Raw genomic sequence first — 15,747 nt, forward strand, 5'->3', positions numbered from 1 at the left:
CCTGATTAATATCAGACATATTAAACTCACTGGGAGGGTTGTGATTCTAAGAAGTAATGTGTCCCAAAAGTAAAGTTTGATTCTTACCATCACATATGAATACTCCAAGGCCAATACCTAACAAAGTTATATTTTTAAAAAATTAGAGCTGCCTCGTGATGGTGCATGCCTTTAATCCCAGCACTCAAGAGGCAGAGGGAAGTAGGTCTCTGAGTTCAAGACCAGCCTAATCTACATAGTGAGTTTCAGGACATCCAACGCTACACAGAGAAATCTTGTCTTGAAAAAAAAAATTAAAAGAGGGATGTAGCTTAGGGGGAGTTGTGCTTACCCTTTGTATACAAACTTTGGGTTTATTTTCAGTTAAACAAAACAAAGCAACCCCCCCCACAAAAACAACAGAGCACCAGAGCATAGGAACTCATTTTTTAATATTCAGCCCCGAATAGCAAGATAACTCGTGGCATTGAATATATGAATATATGTGCTACATTAACAGATGTTCCTGAGCTGGGCTGGCAGTACTTGCCTATAATCCCCAACTCAAAAGGTAGAGCTAGTTTTGCCAAAAGTTTAAGGCCACCTGATCTGCATAGTGAGTGCCCAGGCCCGTCTGAGCTCCATGGGAAGACCCCGTTATAAAAGAATCTTGTGGGATATGGCAATGCAAGATAATTATCCCAGCACTCAGGAGAGACCACCACTCACCACTCAAGGGCAGCCTGGGCCACGTAGTGAATTCCAGAGCATCCCAAGTTCAGAAAATCAAAACTGTACCAAATTCTTAAACTGATTGCTAATGCAGCACCCAGGAGGTAGAGACAGGAGACCTGCAGGTTTGAGGCCAGTCTGTGCCACCCAGCAAATGAAGTCAGCCTCGACTGTATAACAGGATTCTGTCTCAGAAAACAAAACAAAACAGCCTTGTCTAACACTATGGTTGGCCACACCTTCCTCTCAGAAACTTCCTTCCCCCTTGCATTGACCAGTTCTGTCTTTGTTGTTGAACATTTAGACTTAACCATGGCTTCCCCCCCCCCCTTTTTGTTTTTGGTCTTTGGGGATTGAATCCAGGGCTTCATATACTCTAGGCAAATCAGTGGACTTCATATATTCTCGGCAAATATCCCATCACTGGGCTTCATTCTCAGTGAAGGCCCGAAATTGCGTGTATCAAACAGGAGGCTATAGCAGGGTGTGATCTCCCAAGACATTCGTTCCTGGTTCCATAAATAATTCCCTAGCTACTATGACAAGTATGTCAAACTAGATTAAAAACAAACAAGGGTTCGTGTATCTCCAGATTGTGTGTGACAGAGGAGGACCTTGAAATTCTAATCCTCCTGCCTCTACCTCTTGAGTGACATGTACTGCCCACGAGGTTCATGGAGCACTGGGAGTCCCACACAGGGCCTTCTGCATGTCATGCAAGCAGTCCACCAACTGAGCAACCCCCCCCAGGTGTGCTTTTACAGGAAATACCATGCCTTTTTAAAAGAGGGTGATGTCTCATGCTTCCTCTGTTTCTCTCCATAGCTGTTTTAGACTGGTTTTCAGTTCTGTAAGTTCTGGAAACTGTAGACTGTGATCCCATAATCTACAACCAGGCGTGAGGCCTATCTCCACTTCTTGTCAGCAGTTAATGACAATAGCCTTGTCTTGCAGCAGGCTGTTTGTGAGGACTAAATACAGTCTAACTAAAGCTTCAGGCCAGAGAGTCAGGAGAGAGTGCCGACTCTGATAGCATCATGGTTTTAAAACTTGCTTTTGGATATGTTAGTAAGCCCAGCATTTGAGAGCCTTGAGGCAGGGGGAATCTGGAGTTCAAGACCATCCTGGGCTGTATAATAGGTACAGGATTTTTTTTTTCTGGGAGAGCCCAACTAATTGGCACACATCTTATATCATAGAGCAATTTTTCTTGTATGTTTCGTGTTTTAAGGTGTAGGATATAACTTAAATAAAATTTACATCTGTGTAATAAAACATGTCACTTTAAGTATACAATTTGGGGGTTGGAGAGATGGCTCAGTGGTTAAGAGCACTGGCTGCTCTTCCAGAGGACCCAGGTTCAGTTCCTAGCACCCATATGGCAGCTCACAACTGTCCAACGCCCTCACACAGACATACATGTAGGCAAAACATCAAATAAAAATATGACAAAGTGAAAAGTACAAAAAAGCAAGTATACAATTTGCTGGATTTTGACAAATTACCACTTTGGTTAAAATATAGAAGTATTCAGGCTGGGCATAATAGTGCACACCTTTAATCCCATCACATGGGAGGCAGAGGCAGGCAGATCTCTGTGAGTGTGAGGCCAGCCTGGTTTACAGAGCAAGTTACAGGACAGCCAGGGCTACACTAAGAAGCCATATCTTGTAAAATCAGAAAAAGAAGTCACTGGGCCAATTTCCATAGAGTTATTTGCTTTTGCTCTCCCACTCACGGGGCATGAGTCTGAATCAGGCAGCACTTAGAATCATCAGGGTCTCTGATGAAATTCGACATGGTTTCAATTTGCAATCACCTAAAGAGTGATATTGAATTATGGAGTATTTGGAAGCTAAAAACAACAAAAAATTCATATGTGAGATTTATATGGTATCTGCATATTTTGTTTGTTTGCTTGCTTGCTTTTTCAAATAGTGTTACTTTGTGCAGCCCTGGCTCTCCTAGAACTTTCTCTGTAGACCAGGGTGGTCTCAAAGTCAGAGATCTGCCTGCCTCTGCCTCAGTGGCTCTGCCTCTGCTTCCCTAGTGTTGGGGTTAAAAGTGTGTCCCACCATTGCCGGCCTATGGTTTTAAAAGTGAAAAATAAAGAGTTATCTCAGCAAAAAGCCCAAGACTGGTTCAGTTTCTTCGAAAATCCCAGTAAAGCACCTGCTTAAGTAGCAGGATATTTACATTTTCAGTCTCATCTGCCTATAAATTGATACTGTGATTGTATTTTTATTTATCTACTTACTATTCTTTATATTTTATTCTCACTGAATTGAAGCTTGACTCTAGGGTTTTTTGTTTTTTTTTTTTAACTCACAGTTTAAAAAATATATATAACAAGTAAAAACATTTCTACACAGTTGCAGCAAAGCCACTGTTTGGAAATGCCCAGTGTTGAAAGCCTGAGGCCGCTGCACTCCATTCTGAAGGGAGGAGGCCAAGTTTCCTGTCGGTGCAGCAGTTGCTCCCTGTGACCAGGTAAGTAGCCCCCGTGGGCTGGGGACTGCAGGGCTTCAGGGGTTGTGCATTCTCTAAGATGCTTTTCGCCTGGGAAAGAGGACAAGTCTTGTGGTGACTATCATGGAGCCGCCATGGCCCTTGTGTGTCCTTGTCCTAGAGGGAAGCGTTTTACATTTGTGTGTTCTCCCCTTCTTAACGAATCTTTATTGAGCAGCAGCTATGTTTTAGAAGCTGAGTTAAGTTCCAGGGTACCGTGGTAGGCCAGACAGGGATACCTGTTGGCGTATCCATTCTGTGTGAGGGTGTTTGGAGCAGGTTTGGGCTGGGACAGAGGAGATTGTGCAGGGAGACCTAGCCTAACACAGAGACGCTGCGAGGAGTCGCATGAGCAGGCCTGGGCCACCTTCTGCTTCACTTACCTACCTCTCCCGCTGCATCAGGCAGACTGATGGCATCATGTAAGATGTAAGTAAACTGAGAAAGAATCGGTTGCACAGTTATAAGTATTGAGGGAAGAGATAAAGGACGGGAGCAGATGCTGGGCGTGGTGGTCCCTCCCCTCTGTCCCAGAATTCTGCACAGGCAGGAAGACCTCTGGGTTCCATTCCACTCCCCAGCTATCTTATGTTAATTTACATGTTATTTATATATTATGTTATAAAGCAAGCTCTTCCTGTGTAGTCCAGACTGAACGTGAGCTGGCCGGCCTCTTCCTGACTCTACCTTCTCGGTGCTGAAGTTACAAGCCGGTGCTTCCATAAATGTGTGCTTCCGTGGCTTGCAATTTTATTGATTTGTTTTATTTTTGCAGTGCTGGGCATGGCACCTAGGGCCACATGCATGTGGTGCAAGTATACTGCCTCTAAAACTGTGATGTAGATAGTATCTCAAGAAAGGCCACTAAGGTGACAGTCACTGAAGGAATGACCCAAAGAGGCTGGGGAGCCAGGTGTCCAAATATGCAGGGGAGGAAAAGCCCAGAGCTCTGGGTGCAGATGTTCGGTCCGTCCGCACAAGAGCTTCAGAGAGCCTGGGGTGATGGGTAGAAATGGATGGAAAGCTGGGTTTTGGTTTTCACTCACATGACAATATAATTTTAAAAAGAAAGAAAAGGAGGAAATTGAGAGGGATGCCCTCCTCACCCATGTGCCCCCACAGAGAACCAAAGGTGCCTTTAACCCTGCAGTAATGGACAAAGGCAGCAGTTACAAAAATGTAACTGTGTTGTCAGGCAAAGTCTCGTTCACAGCTGTCCAAATCTTGTACCACTCTCAGACTTGTGGACACAAAGCCGTTCCCTTTATTTATTTTTTTAAAGATTTATTTATTTATTTATTTAATATGAGTACACTGTAGCTGTCTTCAGACACACCAGAAGAGGGCATCTGATCCCTTTATAGATGGTTGTGAGCCAACGTGTGGTTGCTTGGAATTGAACTCAGGACCTCTGGAAAAGGAGTCAGTGCTCTTAACCACTGAGCCATCTCTCCATCCTCCTCCTCTTTCCACTTCCTCTTCCTCCTTCTCCTCCTCCAACTTCTTTTTGCTGATTGCTTTTAAACCACTGTTTTCCCTAACTACACTTAGCCTGTTTTCCCTTATGACAAAAACAGCATTTGGCTAATGAGCAAAGCGTCGAGGTCATCGAGCGAGGCAGAGGACATCTGGGCAACAGAAGATGACATGATCGAAGGTGACCTAGGCTATGGCCTCGGAAGAAAACCCGGTGGTATTTACGAAGTTCCACGTCCGATTGTATCTAAGAAAAGGTCAGACGGAATGAACCCTTCTCTGTTTCCAAGAAAGGGAGATGGAAGAAGCGAAACAATTTTCCAGCATCCCAGGAATACTGGCATTCAGAATGCATATGCTCACGGATGCAGAGCGCCCAACTACAGACGGCAGAGCAGCACAGGTAAGACTGCTGCGTTATGGTAAGTAAAAGTGCTAACCTTTCATCCCATGCTAGTGCTGGCATCAGAAGGGCCACATAGTACGACGAGGTACCTTTATCTCAGCGGCTCCACGCCAGCCCCACGTACGTGCAGACTCCGGCTTCCTTTGATCCGGGTGGTCTATTCTGCCCACCCTGGTTGCTTTTGATCTGGTTGATCCACGACTGCCCCAGCGTGTTGTTTTCACTCACTTTCCCTTGGCGGGTTGTTACCACACCTTGCACACCCAGGTTCCAACTCTGTGGCAGGCTTTGTGCGTCCCACCATTACACCCTCTTTTGAACTCAATTAAGTCACCACATCAAAGAACACACCAAAATATTCTGATCCAATTAGTATGATATAATTTGCCCTCCTAGATAAGTCAAATGATCAGTACAATTCCATCCCTTATAAAATATTCATAACAACCTTTATCCACATAGAGATGCATCGAGAGAAACATCTACGTCTGCCTCCATGTTTGCTTCTCTTGAATTTTCTCTCCCCTGACTTACCAAAACTTTGGCCCCACCCCACTCTCTACTGTCCAATCATGTATCACCTTGACATCAACCTACACTGCTGGTCTCTGTTCTCCCTTCCCTGTGGATATAATCAGGGCCCTTACTCTCCCAGCACAGGAAAATCAATATCAGCAGTAGATTTTCATCTTTATTTCTTTAAGTTTTGTTTTTTATTTTTTTAGATTAAATTTTTTTGGGGGGATGGGGGAATGCAAGCACATACCAAGGCGCACCACAGCTCGAAGGAGCCAATTCTTACCTCAACCATATGGGTTCTGGGGCTAGAACTCAAGTCATCGGACTTGGAGGCAGTCACCTTTACTTGCTGAGCCACCTCACTGGCCCACCTCTTATTCCCTTGAAAGAATTTGTGGAGTTCAAAAGTAACTTTTATTTCTGAGCACTGCAGCATCACGAGGCACAGTAGCTAGTCTACTCTAGTATGTGCGTGTGAGTCTGGTAGCTGCTTACCAAGGTTCCTTTTTCATTCTGTAGGTTTATGCCCCACCCTGGCCCCACCCCAGTCAACAGTTCTTGGGTCCACTAGGTACCAAGTGCAGGTGCAGTAGGTTCTGGGAATAATGAATAAAATGTGCAATTAAAGTGACAGAAGGCATCCTGCTGGTCATTGTTCTTGGAAAGAAGTTAAAGTTTGGTTCCTAAGTGTTGTTATTACCACACCGAATAAGCTTGAGATAACTATTAAAAATTGACTTATTTGACTTAGAACAGTCATGTTTTCCTGCGCATGTGGTAATTAGTCAGTTCATTAACATAAGTTTCATATTGCGATTTTTTTAGAAGCTGTATTTTCAAAACCACATATCTTTTAAATTTGTGGGTCCTTAAGAGTTTATATTATTACCATTAGTTATATATATATATTTTTTTTTTTTTTTTCACTTTGCAATTTAGGGAAGAAATAGTATTTTGTAAACAAATTTCCTGTATTTTGCCGGGGCGGGCAACACATTGGAGACAGGGTCTCTCTATATAGCCTTGGCTGTCCTGGAATTTACTGCGTAGACCAGGCTGGCCTCAAACTCAGAGATCCACCTGCCTCTGCCTCCCAAGTGTCAAGCTATAAGGAGCATGGCATCATGCCCAGCTAAATAACTGGTATTTAACTAAAGAAAGTATTTATTTTTCCTCCCATAGATTCTAATTCAGAATTGTCAGACGAACAATTAAGGCGACGTCTTCATGAAGCTTTAGAGGTACGTCCTTGTGATACTGAGTGGGCGTTATTCCTGTCTCTTACAGCAGACCCCTTTTTCCCTTTATCTCTTGAGTTCATACTTTACAGCAGGCCTCCTCTGTTTCTTACGCTCATCCCCTCCCCCTCGTTTCTCTCTCCGATTCTGTGTATGTTTCTCTTCTTTGTGTATGTATTGCCAAAGCACACATGTGAATATCAGGGAACAACTAATATCCTTGAGTTATTTCTCTCTTTCCATCCTGTGGGTACCAGGGATTGAATTTAGGTAGTCAGATTTGGAGGCAAGCTCCTTGCCCTACTGAGCCTGGTTCTTGTCTCTTAAAAAGCCCTCTGATGTAGGCATGCCCAACCCTTCAGGTTTTACCTACCCCTTTTCTGTCCTGCTTCTCTAACCCTGGGAAAAATTGGTATTTCTCTTATAGATGCTTTTCCTCTATGTGGGGCTCTAAAAATCTGTGTTAATGTAATGTTCTTGAAGTCAGAAGACCAGAAAATTATTAGAAATTGGAAAAGAGAGGCCAGGTTCATGATGCGATGTGTCTTGAAGGGAGAGAGCCTTCAATTCCAGATAACAAAGAGAGTTTCCAAGTCATAGTTTTCAGAGGGTTGGGGATGCTCCAACCACATGACCTAGCCTAGACTAGTCTACATGCCCAGGGACATTGAAGCACTCGGTAGGATCCAGACTTATCCTGTAATGTGAGGGGAAGGAGGGGCTGCGAGGCCACAGCAGAGCTTCTCAGTAGCTCCCTATAGAGGGGGAAGGGACTGCACGATCATGGCCTGATTGACAGCTTGAAGAGAGGATCCATAACCCAGGTGATCTGAAGAGCCCCTTCTGAGCTCCGCCCCTCTGGGTGTGGCAGCTTTGAGTAGCTTGTGGCCTTTCTAGGAAACAGGAACCCTGCTTCCTCAGGTTAGATATCACAGCTGGAGGCGGCAACAGGATCCCGTTGTCTCTAACTAAGCCTTGGAGGGAAGAAGTCTGAAATCAAGGTTTTAGAATGCCATGCTGCCACTGAAGGCTGCTATAGGCCATGGCGTCCCTAGGCTGTCTCCTCAGCCTCACATTGCATAGCTTTGTCCCCTGTCCTGTCTTACCTCCCCACCCCGGCCCCGGCCCCTACCACCTATTTCACAGGGTCACTTGCTGTTAGATCCGGGGCCCACCTTAATCTGATACAACATCGTAGCAACTGGATTTTATCCTTAAACTAAGTATCACAGTAGGAAAACACACGGAAAGCATCACGTAGGCATGTTTTTCTGTAAATGCTGCATCCACAATGCAAGTGGTGTTCTTCAGCCAGTTCCCCTTGGAAGGATTTTAAGACCCGGTCTTGGCCTGGATAGACTTAGTTAATCTAGTGTCTAAAGGTGGCAGTATTTTTGGTTTGGGGTTGTTTTTGTTTTTGTTTTTCCCTCTTATCCGTTAAGCCTCCCGTTTCAGATAAGTTCATGTTCATGATACTTGTTGGGGGTCCAAGAGTCACCCTACAAAATCACACGAACAGTTAACTAATCTCAGTTAGACAGGAAAGGTTTATTGAACACACAACCTGATATACTGAGCCATTAGAACTGCTGGTCAGAATTCTGGGGCGGAGTCACGGCCACAAACATCTTAATCTGTCAGTTTATAAAGGAAAAAACCACGATGAGCTCATACGAAGGTACAGGAAGGGCTGCCCAGTGGTCAGCTCTGACTCAAGCCATTTTAGACAACAGTTCCTACTGACCTTCAATTTGATCAGTCCTACGTTAAGCTTTGTGGAATTTTTAAAGAAAAGCAAACCTCATACAGGACCTAAGAGGATATGTGATCAGCACGACCTTGTTCTGAGTCAAGTTATTTCTCTGTGTTGGTGACTAGCAGGGATGAAATAGCTGCCAGGCATGGGACAAAATGGCTACAGCTGTGCTGGGGTAGGGGACAGACCTCAAAAATACAGAACATAGCAGGAGGCAGGTGTCAAGATTTAAACCGTAGTAGACAGTTCAGTTGTATAATGGCCATGTGCTTATTTTATTCGGGGTAGAGATTTTTCTTTTTATGGGTGTGGTACACATCTCTTACCCCAGCACTTGGGAGGTGGTGGCAGGGGGATGAGCCGGCCAAGGTCAGCCTTTGTAAGAAGTTTGAAGCTATTAGATGGTTAGTAAAACAAAACAACACCAAGATGTTTTTTTTTTTCCTAATTATTAGGCATGTGTCTATAAGGGGTAAAAGCGAGGGACAGGCTTTTGTTTCAACTGGAGCTTGACAGTGAGTTCCGTCTGGTTCACTTCAGCATTTGTAGGAACTCACAGCCTTGTTTAAGGACAGATATGGACCAGCCACGTGGTCACTTAGAGGGGTTCCATGCCTTGCAAACACTGAGGCTCACCGAATCTCTGTCCCCAGGAAGTAGAGATTTTAAAAACGGAACTGGAAGCATCTCAAAGACAACTTGAAGGTAAAGAAGAGGCATTGAAAATCCTTCAAAGCATGGTAAAATTTTCTTTCTTTTTAATATTTATTTATTTTATATGAATACACTGTAGCTGTCTTCAGACACATCAGAAGAAGGCATTGGATCCTGTTACAGATGGTTGTGAGCCACCATGGGAATCCCGTTACAGATGGTTGTGAGCCACCATGGGGTTGCTGGGAGTTGAACTCAGGACCTCTGGAAGAGCAGTCAGTGCTCTTAACCGCGGAGCCATCTCTCCAGCCCTAAAATAAATCTTTTAAAAAATGTGCGTTTGGGCACAGTGTGTAGATGTTATCATGTACAAGTACGGATGTTTAAAATGTAATTTTAGCTGGGCGGTGGTAGCACACCTTTTAGTCTGAGCATTTGGGAGGCAGAGGTAGATGGATCTCTTGAGTTTGAGGCACAGATAAACTCTGTCTCAAAGCAAACAAAAAACAAAAATAAAAATAAAACAAACCCTTTAATTTTACTGATGCTGATTTTATTTTTTCATAGGCGGTGCTTGGCAAAGCCACAAGCCACACACAGACAATGCTTCAAAAAACTATAGAACAAAAGAGATCTTTGGAGAAGGTATTTGCAACTGTTAGCATTGACACAATCGATCTGATAATATTTAAACATAACTTCCTGTGCTCACCACTGTAATGGGTGTGTTGTTCATGGTGCTCTAAGAAAGGAGTACTGAGTCTTTGATGGTTTTTGGGCGCTTATATTTTAAACCAGATTGTCACATGGGTAAAGTATGGTTTCTTTATTTCCCTTTTCTGGTAGCAGAAGGTCTGCCAACTTGGCACTTCTCTCTTTTCCTTTTATCTATTTATTATGTTACTGTGTTCTGCCTGCATGGCCAGAAGAGGGCGCCAGATCTCATTACAAATGGTTGTACACCCCTTTGTGGTTTCTGGGAATTGAACTCAGGACCACTTAGGACCTAAGAGCAGCCAGTGCTCTTAACATCTGATCCATCTCTCCAGCTCCAATGTCTCTTGTATTGTTCTTTGATGGGGTCATTTGGGCTAAGACTTCCAAGTGTAAATTTAGTTTCTGGTTTCTATATGGCCAGAAGTGGGCACTAAGAAATCTGGACTCTGTACAGGGATTTTTTTTTAAAGCTTTTTTTATTTATGTATTTTATGTATATGGATATTTTGTCTGCATGTGCAACTGCACAACAGAAGAGCATGTTGTATCTCCTGGGATTACAATTACAGATGGTTGTTGTGAGTGTGCACTGGGAATTGAACTTAGGACCTCTGGAAAAGCAGTTACTGCTCTTAACTGCTGATCCATTTCTCCAGCCCCCTTTTTGGGTTTTATTATTCATTTGTTTTTGAGACAGGGTTTCTCTGTGTAGCCCTGGCTGTACTGGAACTTGCTCTGTAGACCAGGCTGGCCTCAAAGTCAGAGATTCGCCTGCCTCTGTCTCCTGAGCACTGGGATCAAAGGTGTGCGCCACCACCACCCAGTAGTATAGCTAATTTTCAACCCTAACAGTTTAAAATTTCTTTTCTGTGTTTAGAGAGCTTTGGCAAAGTGACTCTGAGTGCTAAGGAAGTCCATTCAGCATAAAAATGCCATAGACCCTTCTGCTCTATTAATTGTTATATGATGAAATGATTTATTTCACCCTTTGGTGTCTCCAAATAATTTATATTGATAATTTTCTATGAAATGTCCCCCCCTTTTAAATTTGAAGGTAATATTTCTCTTTCTATAGGAAATAAATGCCTTGCAGTGGGAAATGGAATTTGATCAGGATAGATTTAAAAATATTGAAGAATCTTGGATCCAAAAATATGACAGGTTTGTATATTTATGACACTGGGAATTAAATGTAGGGTCTTGTGCATGTTATACAGTTAAACTACAACTGAGGGGCATTTTAAAAAGATTTACTTCAATCATTTTTAATTATACACATATATGTCTAAATATGAATATGTATACAAGAGTGCAGAGGCCCACAGAGGCTAGAAGAGGGCACTGGATCCCCGATGCTCGAGGTACCTACAGGTAACGTAACTCTGTCTGCCTGACATGTGTGCTGGGACCTGAGCTCCAGTCCTTGGCATGTGCAGTGTGTGCTTTTGACCCGAGCCATATCTTTAGCCCTTGGGTGTCTGGTTTAAGCTTCTGATGCTGGATAATTAAGGAAACTAATCTAATTTTTACTCAGTAGACACTATGTCCTATTGCTCTCTTTTTTTGTTTGTTTTTTTGCAGTGATGTGGGTCAAATATAGGGTTCAGGCTAGACAAATGTTCCATCACTGAGCTGCATCGTCAGCGGCCCCTCCTTTGTATTTCTCTTAATTATATGAACTCTAATATAAAATTTACCACCGTGACCATTTACAAATGTATAGTTCGGCCATGCAGTGGTAATGCATTATTTTAGCCCCAGCACTGTGGAGAAAGAGGCAGATGGATCTCTGAGTTCGATGCCAGCTACACAGAGAAACCCCGTCTCATTTAAAAAAAAAAAAAAAAAAAAAGGTATAGTTCAGTGTTATTAAGTCGCACACAGGATTGCATGCTTGTAACACCAATACTCAAGAGTAAGGCAGGAGGATTGCTGTGAATTGGAGGCCAACCCAGACTGCAGAGGTATCAGAACAGCAAGGGCTGCTATGCAAGATCCGATCTCCAAAACCAAATAACAGAATCACATTAAACCAGGTGTGGTGGCACAAGCCTGTAATAACACTAAGAAGGTTGAAGCGGGGATTAGGTCAGCTCATGGTATACAGCAAGACTCTGGCCCCAAACAAGCCTGGAACGGTGGCACACACTTGCGATGTCGGTGCTTGACCGAGGATAGAACGTTTAAGGTCATCCTCAGCTACACAGAGAGAAGTCCATTTTACAGCCATCACTACCCCGCATCCAGAAAGCCCCAGCAAATCCTTCATTAGCCTTCACTAGACCTTTTCAGTTGTCCTTTAAGGTCCCTCCATGTTGTAACATGTTTCAGAATTTCTTTCCAAGGGATTAGCTCTTGTCTTCCAAGAAGATTCTGATATTGATGTGTGTGTATGTGTGTGTGTGTTTTACACCTTCAGTCCTAAATGGCCACTTGGGCTTGCTTATGCCTTACAACTATTTTGAGTGATGGTCCTAGGAACACAACCATTCTCTTGCCCCATCCCCCAGTGAAGGACTTTTGAGTTGCCTTTTTTTTTTTTTTAAAGAATTAAAGTGGTTTGGAGAGATGGATCAGTGGTTAAGAGCACTGACTTGAGATTCCAAATCTAATTCCCAGAAACCACATGGCGGCTCACAACCATCTGTAATGGAATCCAATGCCCTCTTCTGGTGTGTCTGAAGACAGCTACAGTGTACTCATATACATTAAATAAATAAATAAATAAATAAATAAATAAATAAATCTTAAAAAAAAGATTAAAGCAACACTGAGCAGGAGGTATAGCAATGTCTCAAATGTTTTCCCCTGCCCATAGTTTCCCATCATCTGCACCCCTGCTATCATCAGCATCCCTCCCATCATCAGTATCCCCTCCATCATCAACATCCCTCCATCATCAACATCCCTCCCATCATCAGCATCCCTCCCACCTTCAGCACCCCTGCCAGCTTACTTCACTAGTTCTATTCCTGGACCTACAAATAGTTATTAAGTTGAATTAAAACTGTATCAATGTGAATGAGAATTGAATGAATACGAATTCTGGTTCTGCTTCTTTCTCAACTAAGTCTATAAAAGCTTTAAGCGTATAAGCTGAAGGTAAGATTGATCAATAGATAAACACACTTGCCACCAAGCCCAGCATCCTGAGTTTGATCTGAAGACCCACTGAGAGAGACCCACAAAGTATCCTTTGACAAAATGTGCACTTCTGTGCCTTCAACAAAAAATGTAGTAACATGTAGAAATTAAAGATATTTTTGCTCAGAGAGGAGGTGTTACTATTTTAATGATTTAGTTTTTTTTTTTTTTTCCAGGCTAAACTGTGACAATGCAGTCCTCAGAGAGAATATGAAGTTGAGAACAGAAGAGATAAAGATGCTCAAGTCTGAAAATGCTGGTGAGTACTGTATCTTAATGATTCTTTGGGTCAGCATATATAAAGTATACTGTGCCAAAAACACTCTTGTCAATACAGACAAAGTGAAATATCATTTAAAGAAAAGAAAGAAAGAAAGAAAGAAAGAAAGAAAGAAAGAAAGAAAGAAAGAAAGAAAGAAACACGGGCTGGAGAGATGGCTCAGTGGTTAAGAGCACTGAATGCTCTTCCAGAGGTCCTGAATTTTAATCCCAGCAACCACATAGTGGCTCACAACCATCTGTAATGGGATCTGATGCCCTCTTCTGGTGTGTCTGAAGACAGCTACAGTGTACTCATATATAATAAATAAATCTTAAAAAAAAAAAAAAGAAATGCATCATTGAAAATTTTTATCTGCTTTAGGGTTTTCTTTTTGATTTCCTAAATAAGACTATGAAGGGGAAACCCATACAACATAAACTTAGTCATTTGAAAATAAACAGTCAGTCAGCCGTGGTGGTGCTCACCCTTAGTTCCAGCATTCATGGACAGAGGCAGGTGGATCTCTATGAGTTTGAGGTCAACCTGGACTACAAAGTGAGCCAAAGGCTACGTAGGGAGACCTTGTCTCAAGAAACCAACAACCAGTGGCAGTTGGGAGGGGCTCGTGGAGGGAACAGGAAGTGGATGTGAACCAACCAGTACGTCATGTAAATGTCTGAAATTTTCAAAAAATAAAGTATCCTTAAACCAGATGGTGGTGGTGCACATCTTTAATTCCAGCACTTGGGAGGCAGAGGCAGGTGGATGGATCTTTGAGTTCAAGGCCAGCCTGGGTCTACATTGAGTTCCAGGACAGTTGGGGCTACACAGAGAAACCCTGTCTGGGAAAACAAGAACACAGAAATAGTTTAAATAAGTAAATGTGGTACTGATGCGCTGTGCAGTTAGAGTCTCAACTATTCCTATGATCCTCTGATATTTCAAGTGAAGGCTGTGTCCTGAATCGGCTTCTTTCTAGTATCCCCTCTGACCCGGTTCAATATAACAGGCTAGGGAAGTGGGGCAACCTCTAAGCCCATCATTTGAGAGGCTGAGGCAAGAGGATTGCCATGAGTTTGAGAATGTCTGGGCTCTACAGTGAATTTTAGGCCAATCAGGACTACGGAGTAAGTAAGAACCTCTCTCCGAATAGCAAACTAAAATGGCAGAACATGCTGTTAAGAGAAACTAAGTGTGTGTGGGTGTGTTTGTGTATGCATGTGTGAGCTCAGACTTATAAACTTGGTATGTTACAAATCCCTTATATAATGAGTCATGTTATGAGCACTGAGAAGAGCCATGGTGGCATTAATTTCCTTACAGATTTTTAAGAAAAGATGCCAATCTCCTCTCCTCAGCAGAGATTATCACGTGGTGGTTTGAAGGGAACAAAACCAACCCAGAGCCAGATCCTGTGGCTTAGCAGCTCTTTGAACTCATGCAGCCCCCAGATGAGATCTGGATGCAGATATGCCTGAGCCTGCAGCAGCTACCTGTGCTACAGGAGATTAGGGCAGAGGCTGCCCAAACCGCACACCACCCGTTACACTCGCTTTGGATTGAGAGGGATAGTATTTTCTCTTCTCCATTAGAAAGCAGAATCCCTTTTTCCTGTTGTAGTCAGAGGGTCTCCTAGGAAATTTTGTTTTTTTGTTTGTTTTTAATTATTTATTTTATGTATAAGAGTGCTCTAACTGCAGGCCAGAAGAGGGCATCAGATCCCATTACAGATGGTTGTGAGCCACCATGTGGTTGTTGGGAATTGAACTCAGGACCTCTGGAAGAGCAGTCAGTGCTCTTAACCACTGAACCATCTCTCCAGCCCCCTTGATTTTGTTTTTTAATTGGAGACAGGGTTTCTCTGTGTAGCCCTGGCTGCCCTGGCAGTTAGTCTGTAGAGATCTGTCTCTCTGCCTCCCGAATACTGGAATTAAAACTGTGTGCTACCACGCCTGACTTGAGAGTTCTTAAAAGAAAAAAAAAATCTAATGGAATTTGGGTGACTTTTTAAAAAGATTTATTTATTTTATATATGTGAGTACATTGTCTATTTCTTCAGACACACCAGAAGAGGGCATCAGATCTCATTACAGATGGTTGGGAGCCACCAAGTGGTTGTTGGGAATTGAACTCAGGACCTCTGGAAGAGCAGTCAATGTTCTTAACCCCTGAGCCATCTCTCCAGCCCTGCATTTGGATAACTTGCACATTTGACATGAATACAGTATACAGATCTCACTCTAGTCCCCTCATTGTCTGAAATAGGAAAAGGCAAGTTTGTAGCACAGTGCTTCTTTTTCTATTAGTGCTTTAAAGCATGGCTTGTGCTGCCTATGTGGCAGACATAACTTCACTT

The 15,747-nt window shown here is 43.0% G+C and overlaps 1 protein-coding gene across 1 annotated transcript in view; it reads left to right on the top strand.

The window, feature by feature from the left end:
* CCDC125 (coiled-coil domain containing 125) overlaps nucleotides 1-15,747 on the top strand; it is a 28,158-nt gene that overhangs the window by 2,132 nt on the left and 10,279 nt on the right. The window contains exons 2-8 of the mRNA XM_080925140.1: nucleotides 3,084-3,201; nucleotides 4,797-5,098; nucleotides 6,803-6,861; nucleotides 9,268-9,354; nucleotides 9,836-9,913; nucleotides 11,061-11,146; nucleotides 13,306-13,388. Coding sequence (XP_080781266.1) covers nucleotides 4,807-5,098; nucleotides 6,803-6,861; nucleotides 9,268-9,354; nucleotides 9,836-9,913; nucleotides 11,061-11,146; nucleotides 13,306-13,388 — 685 coding nt within the window. The 5' untranslated portion in view covers nucleotides 3,084-3,201; nucleotides 4,797-4,806. The remainder of the gene's footprint in view (nucleotides 1-3,083; nucleotides 3,202-4,796; nucleotides 5,099-6,802; nucleotides 6,862-9,267; nucleotides 9,355-9,835; nucleotides 9,914-11,060; nucleotides 11,147-13,305; nucleotides 13,389-15,747) is intronic.

Source organism: Micromys minutus, assembly GCF_963924665.1.
Source record: "Micromys minutus genome assembly, chromosome: 11".
NCBI lineage: Eukaryota > Metazoa > Chordata > Mammalia > Rodentia > Muridae > Micromys > Micromys minutus.